Source organism: Rhinolophus hipposideros (assembly GCF_964194185.1).
Source record: "Rhinolophus hipposideros genome assembly, chromosome: 11".
NCBI lineage: Eukaryota > Metazoa > Chordata > Mammalia > Chiroptera > Rhinolophidae > Rhinolophus > Rhinolophus hipposideros.
The window spans coordinates 65,149,410-65,166,030 of record NC_138057.1 but is presented as its reverse complement, the minus strand read 5'-3'; the positions used below and the strand labels follow the sequence as shown (position 1 = coordinate 65,166,030).

Genomic DNA, 16,621 nt, shown 5'->3' with positions numbered 1-16,621 from the left:
GAGCATGTTGGGAATCGTAGTAGGGAAGACTGTGGCCGTGTCCGAGCGGTGTGACTCGCACAGCCTCCGAGAAACGCACGCGAAGGTCGAGGTTCTGCGAGGAGAGAGGCTCAGAGCAGTCTGGGAAGTGTAGTCCAGGTGGCATAGATTCGTGGTGGGCACTGAGGTTCCGCGCAGGGGCTGAGCAGGCTTGTAAAGAGGTAGGTGCATCGAGCCGCGCGGCTCCGGGCTGCACTCCGGAGCGAATGGAGGGCTTCCGGGGCCTGCTGTCCCTCCCTCCCGGCCCTACGAGAGGCTTTACGTCGTCCTGGAGCTGGGACGATGTTGCTATGGAAACCTTTGCGGTAGACTTGTGCGTGCTCCCTTGGAGCTGCGGCGGGAGAGCTGTTCTCCTCTGCAGGGCGGTTCTCACCCAGGGGCTCCCTCTGAGCTGGGTGAGTTTGGGCAGCAGCCAGAGATTAAGCTCGAAGAGCCCTCTAGCGCCAAAGTAAAATAAGGACCTGGCGGAGGAGCCACGGCCTGATTTTCTTGTCTTTAGCCTGGTCTTTGTATCAGATTTAGAGAGAGATGATGGATGTGAGTCGTTATGCACGCAAACAACGTTGCCACGGCCCTGTGGTCCGCTGGGTGCTGGGGCATCAGAGACGAACAAGACGAGGTTTTTGCCCTCCTGTCGGGGGGTGGAGATGCTCAAAATCCTGGTGATTCCCAGAGCTGGACAGAGGTGTTTCCTGGCTCTCGCCACAGAACAGTTAAAATAATAATAATGGCTGTTATTTATTGAGCATTTACTGAATGCCAAATTACATTCCAGGAACTTACTTCAATCCGTACAATAACAGGACAAATACGGAAACTAAGATCTAGTGAAAGATGAAGCTAATAGTTTAAAATAAACAGATTATTATTAAAACCTCTGCCCTTTGCCTCAAGAGTAAAGTACCTTTACTCCATACCGCTACCTTGTGACGAGCTTTTCAGTTTGCAGAAAAGATAAGACAGTGCAAAGTAGTGTTTTTCTTTTAAACATCTCCACCTCCCCTGAACTTTGGCTTCCGGTACCATTTATCTACATTGGAATCAAAATAGTATCTGATTTAGTACAAAGCAATTTGAAATGTAATGTGCTAGTGTTTTGGGTTGATCATACCACCTGTACGTATCCCAAGCTTCCTGGGAGGAAGAGGGAAACACTTTCTTTTTATATTTCAGTGCCTAGCTACATCCTTGATACATGTAATAATAATTTATATCTATAAATAAAGGAGTTTTCACTTAGAGTATCATTCTCATTTATTAACCAAACCGAGCAGCTTTGGCTTCACCTGTAAAATGGGTCGTTTTGCCAGCCTCACAGGGTTTCTGTGTTAAAATAAAAGTGTAAAGAATGGGAATGGAAAAGCATACCACAGTGCTCAAGGAAAGTTCATTTCACTTTATTTGGATCTTTGGTTTATTCAACAAAATATTGGCTAGTTATTATACTGCCTAGTTATATTACTGCCTAGTTATTATAGATACACTCTACTGGATTTGGTGGAGAATATAAAGATGTCATCAACAGATTTTAAACTCAGTGCGGGCGTTATATCTGTTTTCTCCAAAAAATGTTTTTGTTAGTGTCAGCATTACCTTGGGTTTTCAGACTGGTGTGGACTCTTGAGCCCCTTTTTATCCTTGTTCTCTCTGCCTGGTAGGCCCTTAATCCCCTTTCCCTACCTGCCATTCCCAAGCCTAGCAAGATATCATCTCCTCCAGGAAATCCTCCATGTCTCCCCCCCATGCTCAGCCCAGAGTGGATTCGGCCTGTGTGATGCCATTGCATTTCCTGCACCAGAGTTCTTAGTACACTATATGCCCTTTTCTTTTTACATGTTTGTTTTCCCCACAGACTGTGACTGTGCCTTTTAACGCTGCAGCTGGAGCACAAGAAGTATTTGTTTAATGAATGCTCCATACATGTAGGACCTACTTTGACCCTCAAGATAACCCTGTGAATTGGTGAGTTAGAGGGAGTTTTCACAAGATTTGGTAAACTGATTTTAGCATTCAGGAGTGATCACAAATCTCTTACAATTCTCATGTAGAGTTGATCAAATTTAATGGCTTGTATGCTCTCCCACTAATAGTACTACATTAAGATGTGATATTTTAATGTTATTCTCTTAGCTAGAATATGTCTTTGAATGTGACTGGAGCATGAGATTAAAGTGACTGTTGCCTAGAATTCTTTTATAGGCAGCTTGCTATTTAAATATTTAAAATTCTTGAAGAAACAGTTTTTTTGAATTACAGAGTTTTGGATCTCCATCATGTAATAAAAATATAATATTCAGACACCTAAAGACTTAGAAGTCTATGTGTGAATCACAATGAGTCTTTTATTTGCCATTCATTTTAGCGTGCGTGCTTACAAATTGATCTGATATTTGTAGCGGAGATTTATCCCCTTCGGGTTTTCCTCCTCTCTGCCATTTGTAACAGCTAAGAGTTCACTGGTTCTGGCTCTTAGTGTTGATTTCAGTATGCTGCGACGAAAACCAACCCGCCTGGAGCTGAAGCTTGATGACATTGAAGAGTTTGAAAACATTCGAAAGGACCTAGAGGTAAGAGTACAACTTTCAAATCCTTAGGAATATTTAAAACAATAACTCTTTTGAACTACAGATTCTTATTCCAACAGCTTACTTGAAATCTCTATTTAGATTCTTTACAGGCATTTCCTATTTATTGTATTAGTTTTCTGTGGCTGCTGTAACAAATTACCACAAACTTGGTGGTTTAAGACAACAGAAACTTATTCTTTCAGTTCTGTAGGTCAGAAATCCGAAATCAGTATCACTGGACCAAAATCAAGGTGTCAGCAGGACCACGCCCCCTCCAGAGGCTCTAGAGGAAAATCTGTTCCTTGACTCTTCCAGCTTCTGGTGGCCCCTGTATCTCAAACCTCTGCCTCCATGATCACACTGCCTTCTTCTCTTATGTCTGTGAAATCTCTCTCTGCCCTCTTATCAGGACACATCTGAGGGCATTTAGGGTAAACTCAGATAATTCAGGATCTCAAGATCCTTAATCACATCTGCAAAGACCCTTTTCCCATATTAGACAACATTTACAGATTTCTAGGATTAGGATCTGATAGCTTTGGGGGTTATCATTCAGCCTCCGACATTTAACAAGTTAAAACAAAATCTCTTGATTTCTTCCTCAAGCCAATTTCACCTGAGTGTTCCCCATGTCAGTATCTATTCAATCACTCAACCCAGAAACACCTAGGAATCATTCTTGAGTTCTCCCTTTCTCTCACCTTTTATATACAAAATGTCTGTAAACCTTTTGATTCTACCTTTTTAAAAAATTTTTTTTTATTGGGGAACAGTGTGTACTTCCAGGACTTTTTCCCAGTCAGTGTTGTTGTCCTTTCAGTTTCAGTTGCAGAGGGCGCAGCCCACCATCCCTTGCAGGAGTTGAACCTGCAACCTTGTGGTTGAGAGGCTCCAACCGACTGAGCCATCCCGGAGTTCAGCGGCATCTCAGCTCAAGGCACCGTGTTCAATCTTAGTTGCAGGGGGTGTAGCCCACCATCCCTTGTGGGAGTGAGGAATCAAATGGCAACCTTGTGGTTGAGAGCCCACTGGCCCATGTGGGAATTGAACCTGCAGCCTTCGGTGTTAGGAGCATGGAACTCCAACCGCCCGAGCCACTGGGCCGGCCCCAGATTATTTCTAGAACCTACCCATACTTTTCATCTCCACTGGTAACAGCGCTAGTCCAATTAACCATCATTTCTCTCTGTATAATTTCAGTAGCATCCTAAGTGGTCTTTCTACTTCCATTTTTGTCTCTTCAATCCATTCTCCATCAGGTATCTAGAATGACTTTAAGAATTTTAAGATCATGTCATTCCCCTGCTTAAACTGTTTCAATGGTTTGCTGCACCGAGAATAAAATCTCAGTTCCTTATTATGGCCCACAAGATTTTGTATTTTCTGACCCCTTTCAGCTTTTATCTCCTGCTACCTGTTGCCTTGCCCTCTCTACCCCAGACATACTGGCTTTCTTACATTTCCTTGAACATGCAAAACTATCAATGACCTTTGCACATACGGTGTTTCCCTAAAAATAAGACCTAGCCGGACAATCAGCTCTAATGTGTCTTTTGGAGCAAAAATTAATATAAGAACCAATCTTATTTTTTGGGAAACACGGTACTCATCTTTTGACTCAGCTCCTTTTAGAAGTCTTCCTTGACTACATGCCCCCAGCTGGTTAGGTTCAACCTCTTCCGCCTGTACTGACCTCTCTCATAGTACCATCTGTCATTTTCTGTTTTTCTGCCCCCCCGCCCCCATATGCTCCTTGAAGTCAGGAATTAGTACATTCTTTTTGCCTCCATATCCTGCAATACCAGGCCCAGTGGAGGTGCTCAACACAAGCCGATTTTCATTTGCTGTCCTATGGTGGTAGATATTTTTTATTGTCTGGCAGAGGACAGTACATCTTGTACACATCCATGAACAGGATGGCTCTACCATGTATTGTATATGCTTCTTCTTCTTCTTTTTTTTAAAGATTTTATTGGGGAAGGGGAACAGGACTTTATTGGGGGAACAGTGTGTACTTCCAGGACTTGTTTTTTAGTTGTGGAGGGCGCAGCTCAGCTCCAGGTCAAGTTGCCGTTTCTAGTTGCAGGGGGCACAGCCCACCATCCCTTATGGGAGTCGAAACCGCAGCCTTGTGGTTGAGAGGACGGGCTCCAACCAACTGAGCCATCCGGGAGCTCAGCGGCAGCTCAGCTCAAGGTGCCATGTTCGATCTTAGTTGCAGGGGGCTGAGCCCACCATCCCTTGCAGGACTTGAGGAGTTGAACTGGCAACCTTGTGGTTGAGAGCCCACTGGCCCATGTGGGAATCGAACCGGCAGCCTTCAGAGTTAGGAGAGTGGAGCACTAACTGCCTGAGCCACGGGGCCGGCCTGTATATGCTTCTTATTAAGACAGATAACTTGTATTTCTTTTCCCTCTTCCTCACCCCAGGAGACTTTAGTGTTCTCTAAGCATCATAATTTTTTGCTTTTTACAAGCTCACATTTGATAGTGTCTTATTAAGGATAAACTTTAAGTATGGTTTAAACTTCGGCTGTAATGAGTCTCATAAAGTGCTCGCATACTGAACTTTGACTCTGCAGAGTCAGCTCGCTTTTGAGTTAGTCTTTCTCCTCAAGGTAGTTGCCCAGTGGGTTTGCTGTTTTAGAGCTACTGAGGAGGGAAGGATAACATTGCCCTAAACTAAAATTAAACCAGTTGAAAACTGGCATTTCATTTGTTATTGAAATTAGTTTGATTGCATTTTGGTGGCTGGATTCTGAAACAGCAGTTGTTCATGCTTGGAAGCCTTTTAAATGATTTCATTTCATTTGGATATTCTCAAGAGTTTCTCATGGCTTTTAAAGGGATAGCAAGCATCTTTTGTCTTTTAGAACTTGTGATCACAAAGTTATTTGGGGAGAACCTTCTAATGTTACTTATTGGTAATGTAGATTAACTGGAAAGTCATTAAGCACGCGCGCGCGCGCACGCACAAAGGTTGGACAATTAAGTTGAACTTTCCACCGTGTGTGTTGTGTGTGTATTTGATTCACTATACCATGTTTCCCTGAAAATAAGACCTAACCAGAAAATAAGCCCTACCATGATTTTTCAGGATGACATCCTCTGAACATAAGCCCTAGTGCGTCTTTTGGAGCAAAAATTAATATAAGACCTGGTCTTATTTTCGGGGAAACACGGTAGTACTTTGACATTGGCATTTAAATGCTCACAGTTCAGTAAGTGGTGAGGTATGGCAGCAATTCCAGTGATGAGTAGTGAGCCATTCTTCTAGTAGGGAGCTCTAGATGAAACATGTTCACGCTCTCCTAGAAAGTTGTCATCATCTAGTATCTTTACAGTTAGGTAGTGGTAGTTATGGGACCTCTTTGTGAAAATGACCAAACTGAGACTTAGATTTTGTGAATTCTGTCGTCACTTGTGATTTAAGAGCCAAACCTTTTATCTGAAAATAAAATGAAACCCCAGTCCTTTGAATAAGACAGCACAAAATCTTCTATTCCTGTTACATTTAATCTCATGGTGTCAGTCAAGCTGTTAATTTTTGGTGGTTATTGTTTTACCAGTCACTTTATTTTTCCGTATGTTCTCTTGAATAATACCCTTCTCTCCCTTTTCTGCCAGCTCTTATTTATCTTTCTAATTGCAGCTTCCTGCTCTGAACCTTCACTCCTCCCCAACTCTTCACCTCTTGTCTCTTTGGCAGTGTGTGCTTTCCTTTGTCATAGCTCTGATCACCCTATGTTGTAATTGTCTATTTACCTGTTTCCTTGGTAGACTGTGACATCTTGAAGGGTAAGGGTTATATCTTTTGTCATTATACAGTAGTCCCCCCTTATCTGAGTGGGATATGTTCCAAGACCCCTACGGGATGCCTGAAACCACGGATAGTGGTGAACCTATATATAGGATGTTTTTTCCTATACATATATACCTATGATAGTTTAATTTACAAATTAAGCACAGTAAGAGATTTGTAACAATAAAATAGAGCAGTTATATCAATATGGTTTCTTTCTTAAAATAATCTTATTGTACTGTACCCACCCTTCTTGTGACGACCTGAGATGATACAATGCCAGCATGAGGTGAAGGGAGGGACACGGCATTGTGACATAGCATTACGCTATTATAAGGGTGACTTGAACACATGCCTCACGATACTGCAGCAATCTGATAACTGAGACGGCTACCAAGTGGGCCGGGAGTGTCTACAGTGTTGGGCCGCTGGACAGAGGTGAGTCATGTTCCAGGTGGGATGGAACCAGATTTCACCACACTACTCAGAACAGCATGCGATTAAAACTTGTGAATTATCTATTCCTAGAATTTTCCATTGACTATTTTTGGACCTCGGTTGACCACGGTAACTGAAACCTTAGAAAGCCAAACTGCGGATAAGGGGGGCTACTGTCAATCCCTTGTATTACTAACCATCGAAACCTAGGATTTCAGTTTATTGTTCTAAAGAGCCTAACCCTTGAGTCTAATCCTTTACACTTTGCTAAGTACACGGTAATGCCAAATAACTATTTGCTAATGCAAAGAATGTTGCCTTAATCCGAAAATGTTTGTACTTTCAGACCCGTAAGAAGCAAAAGGAAGATGTGGATGTCGTAGGAGGCAGTGATGGAGAAGGTGCCCTTGCGCTCAGCAGTGACCCCAAGAGCCGTGAACAGATGATTAACGAGCGAATTGGTTATAAACCCCAAGCCAAGCCCAATAATCGTTCTTCTCAATTTGGCAGTTTTGAATTTTAGAGGTGGATTCTCTTTCGTGCCAGAGCCCTGCCTGGAGTGGAATAAAATGATGGCAGAAGTACAAACAAGATTTAGGGAATTGAGTGCGGTAGTCAAACAAAGGTTTTACCACCTAGAGAAAAAACACCTCTGGGTGAGATTACTGATGGTAACGTTCACTCTAAGCTGAAATGCAAACTCTGGTTTGTCTCTGGAAAATGTGACTCTAAAACGTGTCTGATTTGTTTTTAAAAATAAATATATTTTTGGAAAAGTGTGAGACGTCCTTAATGAAGTATCATAGTACTGTTAACCACCAGACTTCAAAGGTAATTGCTATAAGAGGTGACATTTTCCCCATTTATTAAAAGACCCTGAGCACAGAAAGCTTCCAGTTGATCCTTGTCACTGACTTTCATTTGACCCATTTATTCAGCAAGTATTTATTGAATGCCTGTGTGTTACCATCGTAGGCGCTTAGTAACATCAGTGAACAAAACAAACATCCCTGCCCTTGAGATTAGATTCGAGTGACTTGTGTAAACTTGATCAAGTTGTGGGCCACCAGAATCTGTTTACAGAATGGCTTTGTGACTAGTTTGGGTATAATTTTGGGAGGACAGACAGTGGAGGGAAACATAGTAGGAATGCACCTAACAGTATTATTCCAACTTACTTTCCTTTCTCAACTTGCCAAAGAATTTTTCCCACTAGGCGCCAATCTGAGAGGCAGCACAGAGGGTAGTTTAGAATCAATCGTGTCCTGTTGTTTCCACGATTTAATTCAATTACAGGGAACCACCAATTGTAGAACCTCAGAATCATCTTTTCTAAAGAGAACCCTCAGCAGGGATTTTACCCAGCCTTTTTAGGGCAGTTTAAGTCTGGGGAATAAGAATGTGGGAAAGACGGGTAGAAGAGGATATATAGTTTCTCTTCTTCCTTCAACCATTCCTAAAAAACCCTTATTCCAGATTTACCTAGGACCTTCAATTCTGTTATCTTACAGTCTGAGAAACACTGCAAGAATCAGGCTCTGGATAGGGAATGCTATCTTGAAGCCTGGAAAGGCTGATATGGAAGGGCAAAGACAAAAAGGGAGAAACAAGACTGCCTCAACTTCTGTCACAAGCCTGGGTGATCCGCTGGTGAGGCGGAGGAGGGAGAAGGGAGAGTAAAGCCGACCTCTTGAAGGCTTTCCTAACCGCTCCTGTGTCTAGAGTTCTGCTCTTGAGTAAATTTTCTACTCCCCTTATTTGATCATATAGCAAGTGGTTAAGACCATGGACTCAGAACCAGGCTGGCTGTGGGTTTATTAGTTGAAGCTGAGTGGTAATGGCCAAATCCGTGGACAATGAAGAGACCGTTTATTCTGATGTCACTCTGGGTAGAAAGACATGCATAGAATCACAAAATCAAAATATTTATTTTGTTCTTTTGTACATGATACTGTTAGAATATTCCTACTACAGCAATACTGCTCTCTGGGAGCTTACAATCTAAAAGTCAACATTAATTGTAGACCCCAGTGATTAAGGCATTATATCAAATGTAGACTTTGCATCTTTAGATGTATAGTATTTTCCGAAAGAAGCAGCTGGAGAGGGCAGGATCAAAATTAAATGACATGAAAGTGTACCCCCTGCCCCTTTCAGCTCCTCCTAGAGCATGCTTTGTGGCTAGAACTCAAGACCAGTGCCTCACAGCCCGAAAAGGAACTCTAGACAACCCTATTACAGGAGTAGTGAGGAAACCTTCATCTCTAATTCCCTGGTGGACACAGGATTCCACTTGTGGGCAATAGGGGGCTCTGTGTTCCTCCAACATACACTGGGGAGAGCACCTAAGATTCTGTAACTGCAGATGGTACTTGGTAGCCCTCTACCCAGCTTTACAGAAGTTCCAGTGGGACAACTGCTCCTCGAAATGTGTGTAAGGTCTCTACCAAATTTTACAACTCTAGTTGGTATCTATACCCACCGCATAGTAATGTCCACTGCGTCAGGAGGGCTAGGGAGACTTAATAAACTAGACATACGATATAAAAGACAGTATCTTTTAGATATACGGTAAAAGACAGAAAAAAGGGAAAACAACAGAGTAAGGGGCTAAAGAAATGGGGATACGGGCTTTTAAGAGATTTGAATAGGGAAGGAGGAAAAGAGAAATTTGGATCCAAAAGGAACAAAGTCAGGCAGTAAATTCCAAATGAACAGGGATGCAGAAATGAAAGTCAATGGAATCTATCACAGTCCAAGAGCTCAAGAAAGAAGGAATTTAAGCTTTATTTTTTTTTCTCCTTCACTAGATTCTTCCTTTGGCAACCTAGTCTAAGAATTGCTGGAATTCAGTTTTTTCAGGAGGCGCTATCTTGAATACCTGAAGACATATCCCAAACTGATGTTTCTTGGAGTTTCCAATTCATAGCACTTTTCCTAACTGGCCTTGATTTTTCCTCATGATAAGATCCTGCTCCTGAAAGGGCTATTTGATAGCAGCTCGTGCCAAGAGTCATAGACAGCACCAGGGTCACTACTAAACACTATGTTATTTCTCATGGTTTTATTATTCCTTGGCTTCTAAGACAGCAACAGGCTATTTTCACCTTAATGTTGGACTCTGTCAGTACCTGTCATTTACTCTGCTCATGCTAAGTATCGGCACTTACAAGGGGTTAAAATGAGAGCAAAGCACAAAACTAAATGTTGGTTCTTAGATTTTAACCCAGTCCGGTAGACTCATAACCCTCTCTTGGTTCAGAGCCATGGAAGTACACATTCCTCACTCTCCAATGTTTAACTGTACCCAAAGAGGAAAGTACAAACTTCAAAACCACAACAGAGGCCAACAGGGTAGCTGTGTTATATCTCTTCTGTCCGGAGGCACACTGGAGTCTAGCACCGAGGAGGGCAGGATTTAACAGGCCAGCAGAGAAGAGTCACTTTACAGAGGTAGTTTGGACTGGGAACAAAACTGCAGTGTAGACTAACAACTGAACAGATAAAAATCCAATGTGATTCTTCATTGACAAAAGGTTTGGGTCACTTGTGATCTGATTAAGCCACCAAGAGTACCAAAGATGGTCAAGCAGAAGATGAGACTCTGCCTAGCAAGGGCATGGATGTTGGCGGCTGAGGAAAATCTGGGCAGCAGCAGACGATACCCTAAGCTCCTCCAATGACAGGGCTAGACTTTTGCCATTCTGGCCTCTGACTGGTTGATTTACATTGTAGATCAAAGGTCTTTCTCAACCTTTAAGCTACTTCCAAGAAACTACAGCTCTTTAAAAATAAGGACTGGTGATTTCACAGATGCTGATAAAAGTTACTTTGGCTATAGCCCTTCGTGTGTGTATGCGGGTGGGGGCACACACACAGCTGGGGCTGAATAAATGTTTGTGGAATGATTAAGTGTTGACCAGCAGCATATGGTACATGAGTGAAGCCCAGACATACCACCTACCAATGAGCAATTCGAATTCCTATGTTCACCCCACCAGGTGAAGGTGATGTAAGGTGATACATCCTTAGTTTAAAGCAGAGATTCTCAAAGTGTGGTACTCTGACCATCAGCAGGAGTTTCACCCGGCAACTTGTTAGAAATGCCAATTTTTGGCTCTGGTTCTAGGCCCAGCAACTAGTGTTTTTAACAAGCCCTCGAGGTAATTTTTATGCAGCTAAAGTTTGAAAACCACGAGTTCAGAGGCAGACACATGGAAAGAATAATGGGAGATAATGATTCAAACTCTTCTGCTTCATTCAGCTGTGACAAACCAAGGTACCAAGTCAAAGTAAAATGTCAATGATTTTATTTTAAAATACCTATTTCTATTTTCTCAAACTGATTGTCATCCTTTTTTTTTTTTTTTTTTTTTGCTTAACAAGTTCATTCTAATCAAAATGTTAAGTGGGAACACAGTTGATGAGTCAGCCACTCAAGAATGCATACTTCTGCAAGTTCCAGCCCTGGATTTAATCTCAAACCACCCCCTCTGCCCAGTACAAAGATTTCAATGCAACACATCACACCTAGGGAAAGGCACAATGTATTTCCCACTCACTGAGTCCAAAGACTGGAACTTATTTTTTAATGTTAAGTTTGGGCTCTGGGTTTAGTTGGGCAAGAATTTCCCTCAGCTGCCATATATCCTGGCTGAAGTTAATCCCTTTTCATCTCTGACCCAGGAAAAACCCATCAAATTCACAGATTGTCTGTTAAAAAAATAAAAACAGAAGATTAAGAAAGGAAGCAGGTGATCATCATTGAATAGAAAGCTACCTGGATTAGACCAGAATATACAAGTTGGATCTAAGATGATGGTGGAGGAGGGGACATCTCATGGGTGGCTTCACTTCAAGAGACATGGGAAGCTCAGCTCAGGTAAAAAGAGTCAGGGAGGTTACCACTTTAGCTCAGATACTAAGCTAAACCTCTATTGAGCAGGGGTGGGGTGGGGTGGTGTAGTGTGTGTTTGTGTGTGTATGTGTAAGGAGATAAGGAGTAAGGGAAGATATGAGCAGGTGTGTGTGTGTGTGCGCGTGTGCATGTTTAAGGAGATAAGGAGCCAGAATCATGTCTTCCAGTCTTGAACTGCTTCCCACTGCACCCGATAAGGCCACACCATGGAGCCTGACGTTAATGGCAATGCTCTGTGATGTCCACAACCACTGCCTTTTTCCAGCTGAAGAGAAAGTACCCTGTGCCGGCGCCTGCTGCTACCGCAATGCAGAGGTACCCATTGTAGGTCATGAAGATGAGCATGAGGAAGTAGCTGATGACCACCTGGATGATATGCAGCACTGTTTGCAGGAGGTGAGGAAAGCTCAGCATCTGCTGCCTGCAGAGTAAATAGGGAAACAGTCAGAGACCCCTAGGAAGGCTCAGGCTCCTTTGCAGATCAGGAGAAAGGGGGAACAGTTGTCCTGAGCCCAGCCTGAACCGGACTCGCTCATAGCCACCCTGGCAACTCACAGGTACTTGTGTGTATGTGCACTGTTTCTTGGTCCCTGGAAATGAAACATGATAGGGCTGCCAGGTTTATAAGCAATGGCTAGTTAATGGTTATGTCAGCAGGCATAACCTCTTTGGGAGCTGGGGAGAGAAAGGAGGACTAATACCCTGACTTACCTCCATCTCGAATCCTGAAAGGGAAACCTAAACCCTCCCATACTTATTTGCCAGAACATTTTCAGGCCTTCTACCTTTGCAAAATTCACATTCTGAAAAAAATGGAAATAGAACTGAGGGTTGGGTGGTATAGCAGAAAGTACTTAGTTGGGATCAGGAGACCTGGTATTTATCCCCTCGGTCACTTACTAGTTCTGTCACCTTAGATAAGTAACAATCTGTTTGGGTCTCAATAAGCTCATCAGTACAATGGGAACAAATAATACTGTGTGTGCTTGAGAGCAGGATGTTGGTCTATAGGATTGCTAGAACTCCAATTTAGTTTTAAGACCTATATTTCTATTAAAACCGAATCTCAAAAAGCATTTGTCAAGCTGTGGGAAAAACCAGTTGTTATCCAAACACTTTCTTAGATGGAATATAGACATTTGTACAATCTTATATTGTAAACTGAGACTAGAGCTGGATAGGTACTACTTTTTATAAAATTGGATTCTGCCATTCTTCTATTACCTTACCTGAATTTCTTTGCTTAACTTATTATGTTGGCTAATATTTTACAATATAGATTCCTTATCTTCTTCCAAAGTGACAAATACTTACAATTAAGAACATTCATGTTTGCAAAAGGGTTCCTAGTATTCCTCCCTTGGTCAGCTCATGACCCACAACCCCAAGCCTCCAAAGACAGTTTTGATCAAGGTCATAAAGAATCACTAACTCAAGAAGGTGGCTGTTGCAAATAAAATAATTGCTTTGCTGCTTACTATGTTTCCCTGAAAATAAGACCTCACCGGAAAATAAGTCCTAGCATGATTTTTCAGGATGACATCCCCTGAACATAAGCCCTAATGTGTCTTCTGGAGCAAAAATTAATATAAGACCCGGCCTTATTTTCGGGGAAACAGGGTAGCTAACCCAGGTCTTCAGAACTTCCATCTGGATCTGTTCAATCTTCTTACCCAACAGTTTTGTGTGTCTCCATAAGAATGGTTCCATTTGGCCCTGGGACAGGCATAGAATTGTAGCGAATGCTGACTTGTGACTTGCGAAGCAGGCTCTCTCGGGCTATCTTGAGTCCTTCATAGAACATTGCTAATAAAAACACGCCCACAAAAGCTCCAGCCATTTCTAAGTAGGGAAGAAAACGATGGTGGTACGGTTAAACATGTGCAAAAATATTAGCTGGTGTGCTGTCCAAGCTAGAAAGACAACATAGAAAAGGTGCTACTCTCAGTTTCTTAGTCCATTATGCAAAAGGGGAATGAAACACCTTACTTTTAAGTACTGACTCTATTTCTTGAACAGGTACTTCAATTCTAAGCCTTTCACACTGGGAAGCACTGGTAATGCTATGAATGTATTCAAATGTCTGATTTAATACACTACCTGAAATAAGTGCGCCCTTGCTTCCCAGAACAAATTGATTTTGTGGATCCAAAGATACAACAGCATCCAAAGCAGTTCCAACTGACTGTTGAGCGTCTGCAATCTGAACTTAAGGCACAGCAACTCACCATCACAAAGAAATGGTTGACTGGTTATCCAAAATCTAGGGCTGACACTAAGATGGGCCATGCCAAGAATCAGGAGTGACGTAGAGCACAGTCGTACACCAAAAACAGCACTGGACTAGGCAGGTGGAGAAGGTCTGGGTGACTGTCCTAGCTCTGACATAGTCACTGTGTGATTTAGGGCTAATCGTTTTACTATTTGAAGCTTCACTTATCTGTAAAATGGCAGCACTGCACTAGATCAATAGCTTTTAGCCTAGGGTTTTTTGTGGTATGTATATATAAAATGCTTCTTCTGTTATTTTAACTTGACTATAGTCTTATATTCTGACCAATAACTTATCAAAGAGGGAAACACTCTAGAAAAGGATGAAAGGAAATAGATTACAAAAGACTCCTATCTGTTACCCAAATTATTTTTCAGAAACTCAAAATTAAGCATCGTGTATCCTTACCTCCTATGTAGGGAATAGGAAGCAGATGGTTATGTATCATAACCAGAATGAGTCAGTGATTACGACAAAAGCAGGTGCTGGGTCTCCAGATTCTTGTCACTGTCTCTCATGTGACTATCACCTTCAGACACTACCTGATGCTTACTCACCTCCAGCTGTATTGATCACCAGGCCAGAAAACAATAGTTCCACATTCTTAAAGCCAAAGTAGAAGGTCATGTGCTGTCAGAAAACCAAAACAAGTCAGTTAGAGATGACTGAAGATTCTAAATGAGAATTTCAGATAAAGAAGCTTAGAACACTTAAAAGGAGCAAGATCTGGATAACATCACACATTCACTGTAGCAGGAAGCTGTCGCCCTCATTTTAGCATTATCACCACAGGCACTCTCCACAAGTACTCTCCTTTGTCCCCACCATCAACCTTTGTCTTTTTCTCTTTTCTACACAAAGCATCAAGACTAGAACTTAACTCAGAAAAGGGTCAATTTTGAAAGTAAGGAATACACAAGTATGGACCCTGGAAATCTTGGTTCTGGTGTGGCTTTGTAATTAACCTGCCACGTGATCTTGGGCAAATCACTTGCCTTGTCTAACTCAGTCTTAGTTTTCCTCATCGGTAAACTGACCTTTAAATAACAACCTTCTGGTCCTAAAATGCAATGATTTCTACTACCCAAGTGGGTGGGAAAGGGCCTGGGCTGCCTCTCCCATGGCACTCACCATCATCATCATGTCGCCAGCTCCCCCGCCATGGGAGTGGGAGGCTGATGTCGTCGGGTGGTGGTGAGACGGTGGCACGGTATTGTTGTGGTCCACATAGCTCATCCCCCCATGGTGGGAATGGCTCATTTTTCCAAGAAAGGTGGAGAGTCAGCAGTCGATTCTAGGAAAAAGGAGTATATATAACAAGGGTATAAAATCTTGACTCTTGATAAATATTTCATCTTTGTGGGACTTCATCCTAGCAGCTTTACTTAGAATTATTTTTCATAACCTACAGATAAAAGAGAAGTAACTGTGTTCATAGGGATCAGCTTTGGAGATTGTGGCGGAAGAGATGTACACCTGAAGTTTCAGAAACCTAACACTTATTTTGCAGAATTGTTCCTTGAATAGTTATGTTCAAATTTAAATATGAGGTAAGGAGAAGAACAGTAACTTCTTTGGATTGCAGGAAACAGACAATTTGTGTAATGATGGACAAATTGATGCCATTAATGAAATTGAACTGCTCTTGGGCTTTCTAATCATAAATGTCGTAATATAAAAAGCAAGCATTTCAGGTAGTTTACCTAATTGGGTGACCTGTGTTCCATCAGGATATTAAGAATACATTTTCAGATATAGAACAACCAGCCTTCAGCTAATTTGAATTTGAAGGAAAGGTCTGCTACTGCCCTAGGCAAGTAGTGTTCTCAGAATTTAGACACAATTTCAATCCTAGCAGGGCAGGAGAGCTCAGAAAACCGAAAACAAGGTATAAATTGATTATTCTATATTAAATCAAGTCTAGACAAGGCATTTCAACCTCGTATCTTTAGTATCACGTCACTGCTTTACTCCAAAAGTCCATCTGGTACATACACGAAGGAGCGAAAACTCCTGTAGCTGGGGTGTGGGTGGGGGTGGGGGTGGGGAGTGGGAAGCTGAAGAGGGTGCTGGGGGGGGGCGCTGATGGATTCTCTTTCTGTGTCCCTCAACTCCAGTTTGTGGAAGAAAGAATGCATTAGAAATTCCAAGTAGGTATTCATGAGCCTGAGTATGCCTCTCATTCATGCAATCAACAAACATTTATAAAGCTCCTACTATGTGCTGGTAATTTAACAGTGAATAAGACACGCAAGGTATCTGATATAGAGACAAATAAGTAAAAGGAATCAATTTCATGGTGTGATTAGTGCTGTAAAAGAAATAAACAGGGTAACATGACAGTATTACTTAGAGGTAGAGAAAAGGCATACTTTAGATAGACAGGAAATTTATATAGATTCAGGGAGTCATGTATATCTAACTTAAAAGCACAAATATTCAGCTTTGATCTTAAATAACTTTCATGTGATACACTATATTTAGTTATATTATAGAGCTTGACAATCTGGTATTAGTAATGCCATTGCCATAAAGGGATTAGATTTGAGGTACAACTCGATACATAACAAAATCTTTGTCTGCAGA

The 16,621-nt window shown here is 42.0% G+C and overlaps 2 protein-coding genes across 5 annotated transcripts in view; one reads left to right on the top strand and one right to left on the bottom strand.

The window, feature by feature from the left end:
• The first annotated feature begins 11 nt into the window (after positions 1-11).
• CDC26 (cell division cycle 26) lies at positions 12-7,626 on the top strand. Of its 3 annotated transcripts, none has more exons than XM_081066141.1 (4): positions 12-200; positions 1,892-2,001; positions 2,513-2,606; positions 7,192-7,508. In XM_081066141.1, exons 2-4 carry the CDS (start codon positions 1,949-1,951, stop codon positions 7,366-7,368), a joined length of 324 nt encoding a protein of 107 aa, XP_080922267.1. In that variant the 5' UTR covers positions 12-200; positions 1,892-1,948; the 3' UTR covers positions 7,369-7,508. The 3 variants fall into 3 exon arrangements, with proteins under 3 accessions (XP_080922267.1, XP_080922269.1, XP_080922268.1); XM_081066143.1 differs by having other exon boundaries at positions 183-200; positions 2,485-2,606; positions 7,192-7,626; XM_081066142.1 differs by lacking the exon at positions 12-200 and adding an exon at positions 316-434.
• A 1,128-nt stretch (positions 7,627-8,754) lies between these two features.
• SLC31A1 (solute carrier family 31 member 1) overlaps positions 8,755-16,621 on the bottom strand; it is a 31,527-nt gene continuing 23,660 nt past the window's right edge. For both annotated transcript variants that reach the window (XM_081067198.1, XM_081067199.1), the window contains exons 2-5: positions 15,167-15,329; positions 14,593-14,665; positions 13,437-13,605; positions 8,755-12,184 (exon numbers count right to left, since the gene is read on the bottom strand). In XM_081067198.1, coding sequence (XP_080923324.1) covers positions 11,983-12,184; positions 13,437-13,605; positions 14,593-14,665; positions 15,167-15,295 — 573 coding nt within the window. In that variant the 5' untranslated portion in view covers positions 15,296-15,329 and the 3' untranslated portion in view covers positions 8,755-11,982. The remainder of the gene's footprint in view (positions 12,185-13,436; positions 13,606-14,592; positions 14,666-15,166; positions 15,330-16,621) is intronic.